This window comes from Nipponia nippon, unplaced genomic scaffold (genome assembly GCF_047370975.1).
Source record: "Nipponia nippon isolate SJK-2023a ecotype South Korea unplaced genomic scaffold, ASM4737097v1 scaffold_30, whole genome shotgun sequence".
Taxonomy (NCBI): Eukaryota; Metazoa; Chordata; class Aves; order Pelecaniformes; family Threskiornithidae; genus Nipponia; species Nipponia nippon.
Window position 1 is genome coordinate 2913609 of NW_028262348.1, and position 12394 is coordinate 2926002.

A 12394-nucleotide genomic window follows, 5' to 3' on the forward strand; every position below is an offset into this window, starting at 1 on the left:
TCGTGGTCAAGAGTTTTCCAACGGCGAGAAGTCACCTTGAGCAATCACGGAGAGCACCGGCGCACAGCCTGGCTCCGAGAGCGGCGGGAAGCATCGCTCGGCGGAGACGCAGCCCTGGAAGCGGAGGGACTCGCAGCGCCCAGCAAAACCGGGGCCCGTTGGATATTCTCTCTGCCTTGACTGGCTTGCTGTCCCCTTAAGTAGATAACAGCCCACACAGGCCTCTGGCAACAGGCAGCAACAAAGTAAAGCTAGTTTTACATTAAAACCCGTTAACCCTCTAATTCAGTAAAAAGGCTGCATTTGAATAATATCCTAATCCAATTCCAGAGCCGCCCTGGGGAGGGGGATCTGGCGGGTGCCTGGGGAACAGCCGCAGCATTCGCGGCTCCCGCTGCCGTCCAGCCCTCCGGGGTCTTGCCCAGGACGAAGCCGTCACAACCTGGCAAAAGCCCACCCGCCGGGGCAGCGGGCTTCACCCTGGGGTCTGCAGACCCCACGGGGACCCGGCACCGTATCCCGGGGATTGCAGAAGACAGGACCGAGTGTAAACTACTGGTTTCAGTTCTCTGATGGGGAGAGCACGTGCCTTGCACCAGCCCAGAGAGACTCCCCATCTGCCAGAGTCCGAAATAAGCCGTGCAGCCCCCAGGACGGCGGCTATCTCCAGCTCTCGCCCGCAGAGCGATGGGTGATGGCCCGGCCAGCGGCAGAGGCTTGGAGCGGGCTGCTCACCCCCTCTGCCATCAGCACAGCCTGGATACAACGCACCCACCCCAAAAAGGACACCCAGAGCAGATGAGCATCGCACCCTAAAAGTTCCCAGATCTCCCCAGGGAGCCCAGGGGTGACCGGCACACACGGTGACACCGGCCCTGCCGCATCAAGGGCCAGCAAAACGAGGGGGCCGAGGCTACAGCTCATCACAGCCTAATTACAGCAATTAGTGTGCGATCATTTGTAATAGATACAACCTTTCTGAATAATAGTTACTGCTAAAAGAAACTATTATCGCTCCCGAAGAAAATAAGCGGATTGCGATGGTGTTCAGCTGCAGAAGTACTGCCGGGGTTAAGGACCGGTGGGAGGCTATTTCCCAGGTTTAACTATGTGGACAGTTAAGAGAGTTTCCATTACTTTATCATTAGGATGGTTTCAGATTTGGGAAAAAACAAAGGCAGTGGGGAGAGATGGATTTCCTGCAGACCTACTTAGGCATTCATTTGAATTCAGGGTAATTAGCAGGTAGATGCTCGTTTTCAGAAAATTCCTGTTAAACCCGCTGTAATTTTAGGGATGCAATGTGTGGGATTCTCAATACGTAACAAAGAAGTCGAGACTTTGCTTGTGGAGTAGAAATTAACTCAAACTGTTCTCCAGAGCTGCGATCAGCACTTTCATAATTAATGTACAGGCATATATATCTGTATACACATACACAGCCCCCCCCGCACACATCAAACAGATTTCCTTGATACCAAATTGCCTGAAAAATTAACCAATGTCAAACTGCTCAACAAGATAAGTATCATTAAGGGAAAAAGAAAATCTTCATTATGTTTGAAGGTGCAGGAAAAAAAAAAAACCCTCATGAATGTTTTCTAGCCTGTTTCCAGGCCAGGAAATAACATGTTTTAAAACCTATCAAAGGGTTAAATTAATTTTCATTAAAATTTAAATTTGAGAAGGCTCCCTCTCTTCTTTCCTCCCTCCTCCCCCTTTGAACGTTTGACTGGCAACCATTTCATATTTCAATCTCGGCAGAACAAATTGAATTAGATGTTGAAACCAAACTCTGCTCTGTTCTCTAAAGCCTACATGCTCTGCTTGCGCTAATCCTTTTCGTCGCCGCTGCAGACCTCAGAGACGCTCAGCAAGAAACCTGCCCCGCCACAAAAGACAATGAAGGGAGAGGGGGGAAAAAAATAACCAGGGAAAAAAAAAAAAAGAAGGGAAGATCCAAGTCCAACCTGCAACCCTGCAAAGCTTCGCTTAAATCATGTGCTGGGGGACACATGTGCCTGGAAGGGACCCTGCCTGGCTCCTCCATCCTCTGTGCCGGCCGTCGGCTGCGCTGAACGCTGCCGGTTGGTCCTTCAGCCCCGGGATGCTAAAGCCCCGTTTCCCTGCGGTGACCCCCCCCCCCCGTACAGAGCCGCCCCAGGACCACCGATGGGTCCCGCTGCTGCCACCCCCCGTGCCAGCGCAGACGGCAAAGGCAGCGGGGAGCAGCGGAGGGAGCGGGGACGGGAACGCCGCTGATCAGCACTGAGCGAAAAAAGGAAACAAAAAATAGATTTCCTCCCTCCCTGGTGAGCTCGTCACCATTTTGGCTAACCCCCTTTGACAGCGCTGCTCTGACACCCATGCCTCAGTTTACCCACTTGTCCACCGAGCACAAACGCCTGCCTGCTGCGGGGTAGGGTGGATGCACTGGAGCTGCCGTCAGGGCTGAGCGTTTTACACCGCAGCCCTGCAGAGGCCCCAAGGGGGTCACCCCTGAATTTTGGGGGTCTGTCCCCTGAGCCAGCAGCCCCAGGTCCTGACAGCAGGAAAACCCGGTGCTGGGGGCCGGGAAACCGCTCGCGGGCAGCAGCAGGGCTCCTCACCTGCAGCAGGATTTTGGGGGCTGGCACAGGGTGTTACAGCTCTGGGTGCTGAGCAGTTGCACTCAGCCTCCGCAGGGACTGCATGGAGAGCCAAGGAGCCGGTGAGCCTTGAGCCCGCTGGTGCTGAGCCCCAGGCTCCGTGGGAGGACTGGTTTCGGGGAGGAGGTTTGCAGAGGAGCCGGGACAGGATGCGTCCGAAAGCACGGGGCTTGCCTGGGCTCCGAGCAATGCTGCCTGTCCTGCCCCTCCTGCCCCGCTCCATCCCTCCCCAGCTCCGTCCTCCCCCAGCTCCATCCTCGGGCTGGCTGCTGGAGAAGGTGTTAACAGCACATACACCCGGAGGCATCCTTAAATCAGAGCTGCTCCAAGGGACAAATGTTATCTCGAGGCTCCGGCACTTGCTGCAGACGCACTGCATGAAGCAGGCAGTTATTTAACCCAACTCGGATTATTCCTGCCGTCACGTAAGCACCTTCCCTTTCATCAGCAGGGCCCCAGCGCTGTGCTCATGCCCGGTGCTTGCAGCGGACCGGGAAGGCAGACGTATTAGCAGGGTTATTGGTCGGCTCCAGGCCCAGATGCGTTCGCTATTCAGGCGGCCAGCGGCGTTGTGGGTTGAACAAAAGTCCGGTAATAAGTAAGGTTATGAGCATCCCACTGCTAGGTGTATTGGGCACCGCCTCGCAGCAATAGGCAGATATTGCCGAGAGGAAAACAGCCTCTTCGGCAGTAATGCGCATCGCACACACAAACACACACCAGCGAGCGCAGGGCAGCTTCCCGGCGCTGATACACGGAGGACAGCCCCGGCTTTCCCCCAGCACGATGGGCTCAGGGCCACTTTGGATGCATGCGTCACGCAGCCCTAGCAGCACCCCAAAAACCAGGGGGGCCCTAGGCCACTTGGGTGAGATTTAGGAACTGGCGTCATTTCTGTGGCTGTAAAAATGGGAGCCGGAATGTGTCAAAATCATTCCCTTGGTGGTGCTGAGCAAATACAGCCCTGCTGGAGAAAGCGCTGCAGGGATTTTCTCCCCAGCATGCAGGATTTGTCAACCCAGCGCCCCGAGTCACCCCCCCGCGGGCAGCGTGCTGGTGTGATGTCCTTGTCTCTTTTGATCCTGCGTGAGTTTCTCAGCACAGGATGGGGTTTCGTCACCGTGGAGGTGGGCACTGAGTCCCTCAGTGGACGGAAAAACAGGGACAGAGTGCAGTTCAAAGGGACCTAGGAGCCTCCCTGGTGTTTTTATTGCACTTCTCTGGATGCTGTGGCTGGTGAACAGGTTTCCTACCAGCAATCCAGGGTTTTCACCGTGGCCACAAACACACGCAAAGATCCATGAGCCTGTCTCACTTCTCTTGAACCCATGCACAGTCTGCGAGGCGGTCTCAAAAGGCGGTGCGGGGCTGGCTGAACTGCACGGTGCTGGACCACGGGGAGCTATTTATTCCTGGCACCCTCCCACCTACCTCTGCCATCCCGCACTCTCCAGCCTCTAGAGATGCTACTCCAAGAAGACACACGCCAAGGAGGAGCGATGCCAGCCAGGACTCAAGATGGCATGAACTAGACCTTGGGGTGCACGGTGGCCTAGGAGGGAGCAAAGCCGTGGAGGCCAGGGGTGCTGGCAGGGAAAAGGCCTTGCCAAACTCCCTCTTTTGTGGTGGCAGCTGCAGGTTGGTCTCCAAACAAGCGCTTTTTTTATTTTTTTTTGGCAGCCCATCTGTTCTCCCCCAACCACAGTGAGGGCCAATTCGCGACTCGACAGCGATTTCTGCTGCAACAGCAGAAAGCAGACACACCGGGGAGCACACAGAAACACAAGCAGTGCATGCTCTCGGTTCAACGCAGAGCCTAAACCAAGCTCAAATCTGGGCTGTACCCCCTGAGACCACAACCACGAGCCTGCAGGGTGACAGGGAGGAGAGGCAGCGGGTGGGACCCCCGCTCGGGGGCTGCTGAGCCTTTGCAATGCCACCTTCTCCTCCTCCTGGCACTGCCGGCCCTGCCGCAGCCCATGGCATTTTGACCGCCCCAGCCCCGCTGCCCCGGTACCCACCTCACCAGAGGCAGCTGCTACATGGCCTCGTCTTTGTTGCTCTCCTCCTCTTCCAGATGCTCCAGGATTTCATTCAAAACCTCCGATCGTTTTTTCTTCTTTGGGGAGTCTGTCGAGGCCCAGGTGGTAGCAAAGGAGATGCAGGAGAAGAAGAAAAGTAAAGATTACAATCCAGGCCCACGCACAACTGCCTCCATGTCCTGCTACCTCCAACCCACCTCATCCCCCTCCTGGGTAAAGCCCCTCAACGATCATTTACTTGGTTCACAGGCTTTGCTGGAAGCAAACGGCCCCAGCGTCCAAACAGGCTCACTGGTGATGCCGACCCTTCCCATTGACCCCAATTCAGCCATCTGCTGTCCAAGAGTGGTCGCAAGACCAACCTAGACACCAGCCTTGGTTCAGCAAGGCTCTTGGAAGGACACAGACCCACCAACATCCTTGCTGAGCCATAAGTTCACTGCCTGGCCCTGCAGCCCAGCCTGCATCTCCTACCTCGGCTGGCAGCGGGCGAAGGCGAGAGGCTGGCTCTCCCCCGACAGCTGAGCAGGGATGTCCCTGCTTCGCTCCTCTTGTCCCACACCAACAGCACCGTCCTGTGACCCCCCCCAGCATTGTCACACTCCCAAAACTGCCGTAGGGCGCAGCCCCAAGCACCCATCCTTCCCCGTGGATGCTCCAGCCTGCGGGAGGGCGAGAAACCCCCGGGGGCTGCCAGCACCCCAGCGAGCATCCCAGCCTCGCATCAGCGCCCGGTGCAGGGGGTGACAAAGCCATTTGGTCCCTGTGCTGAGGCCAACGTCTCCACCGGGCAAGAAGTGGCCTCTTGGCAGGAGCTGTGGCGCAGCCCCCTCTCCCCCTGCTCGCTCCCCAGCCAGCGGCTCTCACTTGCGAGCAGCACATGGAGAACAGCTGTTTAAATCCTGCTTTCAGACATCAAAAGCCTCGCTGGGTTTCTCAAACAAACAAACATACCATAGGACTAAAGAAAAGGTGTAAAATAAATAAATGGAACAAGCTGTGCATTTTCTTTTAGTATTACAGCTGCTGCGGGAGATAAACAACAAGTAAATGTCACAAAACATCAATACAGAAGAAATTAACCTGACAAAAGCTCATATCCCCCCCTCCGCCTCCCCCCCAACTCCCAACAATTTTTGCATTTCTGGAGTTCCCATCTAATGATTTTATTTTTCAATTAATTCCTTGACAGAGCGCCAGAACCCGCCTCCCTCCCCGCCGGGGGCTGCGGGGACAGGCAGGGGGACAGGGTTGCCGGCAGCACCCACTCCCCTCCTGGCACCCACCCTGCCGAGTGCGGGGAAGTTGAGGAGGGGGCCAAAAGGTGCCACCCCAAGACCCTCCAGCAGCTCTTCCCAGTTCAACCATCCAAAAGGATAAGGGACAACCCACCCTGGAGGAAGGTGCCAGCTCCGCGGTTCTCCCTCCCCTTTACTCTGCCCTCCCAGCTCCCGTTCCCCTGGCCAGCCTCACACTCGGGGCTCGGAAACGGCATCAAACGTGGCCTCAGCTCCCAAATCCTTAGAAGGGAAGAGTGTGTCCCCCACCTGCCACCCCTTCCTCACCAGACCCCGATGTGCTCCGTGCAGAGAGCCCGCACGGAGGTGATGACAGGGGTTGCGAGGCGGAGGGGATGCTGGATGTGGGGTGCTGGGTGCTAAGAGAGCAACCCTAAGCAGCACGGTGCACCCAAGGGGACCTGCCGTGGCGTGGGCAGGGGGCTGGCAGGGCAAACAGCTCCAGATTCACCGGCTCAGCCACAGCGCTGCTGGGGAGCACCGGGAGCATCCCCCCATCCGCCTAACAAGGAGGAAAAGGGGGAAAAAAAAAAACAAAACAGGAGGGTGGGGAAGCGAATTGGTTCGACTTCCGTTCTGCCGCTCCAAGCTGGTTAAGGTTTGCCCGCTAACGATCCCATTTGCTTCCTTTAAACAATAGCCAAAGCCGGCAGGGGTGGGCCGAGAGGGGGATTACCACGGGATTAGAACGTGGCAGGGTTGCGGATGCCACGCTAATCCTGCAGGGTTTTACTCTCCAGCTACGGCATGTGTTTGCATTAGTTACAGATGCTCTCTAAAAAAAAAAAAAAATTTAAAAAAAAAAAAAAAAGAAGAAGAAGAAAGGAGAAAAAAGGGAGCCCAAAAGGCTGGGAGGTGAGGGCGAGCACAGCGAGTAATGCAGCTGAGAGGTAAAAGGAGCAGCCTGGGGGGCTGTGGCCAACGGAGGAGCAACCTGGGAAAGGTGATGGGGATGGGGAAGACTCTTCCCACCCTGCCAGGGAGGGCAGCAGGAGGATCGGGTCCAGAGCGGAGCATGCCTTCCCTGCAAACGCTGTGCTTCCAGCAAACAACTGTAAATAAGCAGGGGCGAGCCGCAGTGGGGCTCCGCTGCTTTACACCCACCCACGGCCCTCTGCTGAGACCGGGAGTCTCGCTGGAAATGCTCTCATATCTAAAACTCAAGCCAGACCCCCCCCCCAAGCATCTCTCTTTCATTCGCCTGCCCCAAAGCCTCTGCATCCCCTCTTTCCACCACATCCTTCCTATAAAAAACCCCCGCAAGTCATTCCTTCCCCTTCCTGCGTCTCGCGCGATATTCCCCATCTGTCAATTTAATTCTTTGATCGATGGGAAAGAGCAGGAAAAAACGGCCCGGCACAGCTGGCTTCCCAAGTTAGCCCTGGCAGGATACCGCCAGCCCCGCTGGTGACGGCTGAGTGCAATGTTTGTGAAGCGCAGAGAACACAAGTCAATAGTAATTTAGCTGGATTGGGAGCAAGTACCTTCCCTGCACGGACTGCGAGCTCCCGGGAGAGAGGGAGCGCGCGCATGCTGAGGGTATCGCCGCCTTGCTTGCAAATCTTCCCCCAGCGAGGCTTGCCAGGATGGAGCCGCACTGGCAACCGTCGCCCCGTGCTGGGCAAGCGAGGGAAGAAACGGAGGATCGAGCTGTTCACAGACCTTTTGTGGGCTGCAGTTACGCGATCGCGGGGATGCGGAAGATGTGCAGGTCTGCACCGGGGTTCTGGATGTGACCCCAGACCTGCACAGGGCACAGATCCAGATCTGCCCCTCGTCCCAAATTCAGCTGCAGGGCATTGGGATCCCTTTGGCACTGTTTTGGCAGAGCCAAAATATTCTCCCTGCTGGTTTCAAAGACATCAGTGATCCTTGTTTTCCAAAGGGAGGATCCCCCTCCCCAAATGAGGGCCAAGATGCTGCCGGTGGCAGGATTCATGCATCCCTCGCTGCCCTGATGCAGCATTTGCCGTGACCCTGCTCCACGTTATGGGCTGGATTAGAGGCCCCAAGGCCAACCGTTGGCCAGTCTTTCCGTGGCTTCTCCTTACCACGTTACAGTAGCTAAGTCTCTTTACCCACAGCAGCATCAAATCCTCCCCTGTAGCTGGCCAAGCTCTCGGGCTCTCTGGCCACCTTGCAGCAGCAGGTCCCACAGATTAATAATGCAAAGTCATGTGCAATTAAAACTCAAAGAAAAGTGTGTTTTTTTTCCTAATATAAGACCCTCCTGCCTCAGGACTAAGAGAAGGTACACTCAGAAATGAGCAAAAAGACTTAAATCTCTTACAGACTGTGCTCGGAGGCAGGAGAGCAAGCGCAGGGTGTAGTGCTGCAGTCCCAGCCGTCAGGGCTGGGCTGTGGCTTTGCTCCTGACAGCATTACTGAAACCATCTCTGGCAGCCGGTGACCACTTCTGGGGTCCTCACTTTCTCCTGGAACATTACAAAGACTCAGAACCAGCCATAAAGAATGACCTGAAAACTACATGCAATGGGAAGGAAGCCTATTCCATTTTATTGCATCTATTAGACCTATTGAAAAGATGGCTCAGAAGTGGCTTGATTGCCATGACAAACGCCTGCACAGAGAAAAGATTTAGGAGACCAGACCTCTCTTTAACTAACAAATAACAGCCGAGTGAGACCTGGGAACTGGAAGCCAAATCTCTATAAATGGTGTCTAGAAATAAGGTGCATAATTGTAGCAGAGCGAAGTCAGTGGTAGGACGTGTCTCTCGCAGCCCAGGTCGAGACTTTACAAAGTGTTTCCTCGCTAAGACAAAAATGTCGGGGCTGATACTGGAGCTGCTGGGTCAGGGGTTTTGGCTGCTGCTACTCAAGACACCAGCCTGAAAGATCAAGGTGGCTCTTTCAGAGCTGGAGATGCCGAAATCTGCTGTGATGGCAGCGAGACGGAGCAGGATGAGCTCATTGCTCAAGTCAAACGCGCCATCAAACCCAGGGGAGCGCAGGTCACTGTGTTGTTCCACTGGACCTGGGTGATAACAACCCCCCAGGCCTTACGGGAATCTTCTCACCCTCTGCTAGCACTCTTCAGCCTCTTCTACACACAGATCCACCCCGCGCTAACTGTGGAAACATCTGTGCATCACTGTTGGGCCCACAGCAAAACAAAAACTTCGCAGAAAAGAGGAAAAAGAAGGAGCTTTTCAAAATACTTAAATTCCAATTGCATAAAACTTGGGAGAAATGTGTCTGAAAGCCCTGTGAGATGGGCAGTCTCAGTCCTTTGTCCTGCTTTAGCACTTTCACCTCTTCTGGTATGCGCAAAGTCCTCGGCACGCTCCCTGGTTGCTTTTATTTCTGTGGAATAACCAGGAGAAGGGCCAGGAGCAGCAGAGGCCACGCGTACCGATGGCACAGCGCTGCCAACACGGCTTGATACAAACACGCAACGTTGCTAAAGCAAAACCAGCCTCTCCAAACAGCATGGGTGGCTTGTGGTGTTGTGTTGGAGGTCTCCAGGTCCAAAAGGATCACAGAAGACTTTCAGAGAAAGAAAAAAAAAGAAAAAAAGCCTCTCCCATCGTATGGCAATGCTCAACCCTGCAAAGAAATTCAGGGCAGGAAACAAGGCAGAAGCTGAGCTGGATGGTGGGATACCACACCGTGCCTTTTGAAGGCATCTGCCTCCACGTCCCGCTTCTCAGACGCTGCTGGCTGGGCTTGGCTTGGGGAGCAAGGTGAGGACAGCAGCAGCGGCGGCTTTTGGTGGCAAAGAGCAGTCGAAGACACCAGGGACCTCAGTCTTGACTCTGTTCCTGAGCCTCGAAGACTCAAAATTATCTTTTCTCTCCCATTCCCAGCTCAGTCCCTTCCTACCTGGAGGTAAGGGACCCGAGGGGCCTGACCGCCGCAGCTGCGAAGCTGTGGGAAGACCCTCACAAGTCACCCACGCTGAGGTGGGAGAGGAAAACTCACGGGGACAGGAGGAAAGTGGGGGGAAATGGGTATTGGTAGGAAAAAGCGAGCTGGGTTTCTGATCGACAGAATCTTGTCTGCATCACCAGTGAAACGAGATGCGCGGTCTCAGCCCGGCTGTTGGGTAGGCTGAAGGGGGAGGGAGGATTCAAGGCAGGGCGGCAATGCTGTATCCTTTCCAACCCAGCTCCATGTGGAAAAATCAGCCTCCAGCTACGCCAGGGAGGAAACACGAAGGAGCATCCCAACGGGGGCTGAAGGCAGCGTGGTAGCTGCAGTTTTTCCCTCTTTATCGCTATCGCTTTCTGCACACCCACAGCAAAAGGGACAGGGCACAGCTCCCTCCCCTCCTTGGGGTGGCTGGGCATCACTACCAGACACCCCACGGCAAGGCTGTCTCGAAACCAGGAGAGCACACTTCCCAAAGAAATAAAATCCCACCTGTGAAACTCCAGCCTGCCAGCACGGTGTGGACAGGCTGAGACCTGGTGCCAGGCCCCGGCCAGCTCCTGGTGCCCGCTAGCGTGCCCCAGACGGGCTTTGTTATGGAGATCCGCTTCTGGCAGATCCTGCTCTGCCGCAGGATTAGCTACCAGCAGTTTTGCAGCAGAGGAGCATGTATGCACCAGACAGGGCTGAAGTCATCGGATGTTATTTCTCTCCCCTCAAGAAGGGCTGGAGCGCAGCGATGACTACCGCTTTCAATCCCATTTTCAGTCCCTAAAGATGGGGAGCGATAACCTTGCTCCCGTTTTTCAGCCAAGCCCCCAGAGCCGCTGCAGCTCCGAGGCTGCATCCCTCCTGGGACATGAAAATGCTCTTCTGCGTCTCTCCCAGAGTCCTCACCTCGGTGAGGACGACTCTGGACAAGCGGGCTGGAGCAAACGCAGACAGAAATCGCAAAGCAAGCTGAGCCTGGGGGAAACAGGGAAGCGACAGAGCCCGCAGGCAGCAGCCAGCATCCGCTGCAAGTCTGCAGCTACCACAAAGCCAAGACTATTTTTTCCCCCTAGACTGAGTAGAGTAGAGAGCGAGAAAGGAGATCCTGAATCTAAAATGGGGAGCATGAAACATCACACCTGCTGCCCTCTCCACCCAGGTGGAGACTCACGTTGCCGTGATCAGGCATGACGTGTCCCCGCTCCAGCGCTGGGTTCTGGGTGGGCACATCCATCCCCAGCAGTGCCTGTGCTCCCTGCTGCCTCCCGCATGCCCCCAGCAGCACAGCTCTACGCTCAGGCTATTACATACACTTAAGACACCGCTCTGCTCCTTTTGGAGATCAGCCCGTGGCTCCCAGCACATCCCGCTTCATTCCACACCTCTCCGGTCATATCCACCCTCAGCCCTTCCACCACCGAACTGCAGCTTCCCCAGCCTGTAATAATCAGCGCTGCGCACACTGTTTCACGAACGCGAGGTCGGGTCCCACTGGAGTCAGGCTCGCTAAATAAGCACAGCTTGCTGCTCTCCCATCACCGGGGATTGCAACGCGCAGCCCCAGAACTGCTTATGCCAACCCCCCGGGCGATGGGCATGTGCGTGATGGAGAGGGGAGGCTGGGAGGGGATGCAGGAGGAAGAGCATTGATCTCCAGCTTAGCCCTCCAGCCCAGGGAAGCCCTTCCTACATAAATATTTGCCAAGCAATGCATTTGTGCCTGTCGATGGCTGTCAATAGGAGCCTGCAGTGCTGTTATCTACAGAGCTGTCATTCTCGGGGACCTGATCCAAACAGCCCTCTCCGCATCTCAACCGATGGCCAAATTATTTGCCCTTTTTCATCTGTGTGCTGCGTGCGCAGAGCTGGTCCCCAGCTACGGAGCACCCTGGGGCGCAGGCGGACGGAGCGAAAGCATTGCAGCTGGCCGGTGGCATGGAGGTGCCTCGGCAGTGCCAGCACACCGAGAGTTAACCGGCTCGCATGCACACAGAGAGCTGTCAGACAAAGCCGTGGCCTGGATGCCTCCTGCTTCCCCCTGTGCTTCCATCTCAGGCTCCAGCATCTACCTGCCAGCTCCCACAAGCCGGCAGTGGCAGGGAAAGGGCTGGTGTGGACCAGCAGAGTGTGCCAGATGGGCCGGTGCCAGCCGGGGCTGTATCGACAGGCCAGAAGGATGCTGCTACGTTACCGTGGAAATGGTCTGCCGTTTTCCGTCTCAGGGCCTCCACCGTCTCCTCCGTATCTGCCCACTCCAAGACCAGCCTCCGGCCGTACAAATGTGTGCTGTGGCACAGGGCGTTGAATGCTTTCTGCAGAATTAAGAGAAAAAAAGATAATAAGGGAGAAAATAAAAACAGGCTCGCCTGAGGAAAAGCAAAGATGTCCCTCCTTCCCTCCCTCTGCCCTGAATCTAAAAGGCCACCAGAGAACACCCTACTTTGAGCGCTTTGCTCTGATGGGGCAGGATTCATCTCCATCAGTGGCTTTGACTCGATCATTTATCTTCTCCATACTTGCAG

The 12394-nt window shown here is 55.7% G+C and overlaps 1 protein-coding gene across 2 annotated transcripts in view; it reads right to left on the reverse strand.

The window, feature by feature from the left end:
* Window positions 1–12394, reverse strand: part of RBM19 (RNA binding motif protein 19) — a 74250-nt gene that overhangs the window by 5783 nt on the left and 56073 nt on the right. The window contains exons 23-24 of one of the 2 annotated variants that reach the window (XM_087768496.1): window positions 12064–12184; window positions 4675–4778 (exon numbers count right to left, since the gene is read on the reverse strand). In XM_087768496.1, the coding sequence (XP_087624622.1) occupies window positions 4687–4778; window positions 12064–12184 (213 nt within the window). In that variant the 3' untranslated portion in view covers window positions 4675–4686. Of the gene's footprint in view, window positions 1–4669; window positions 4779–12063; window positions 12185–12394 lie in introns of both variants that reach the window. The other variant, XM_087768494.1, reaches the window with a different exon arrangement.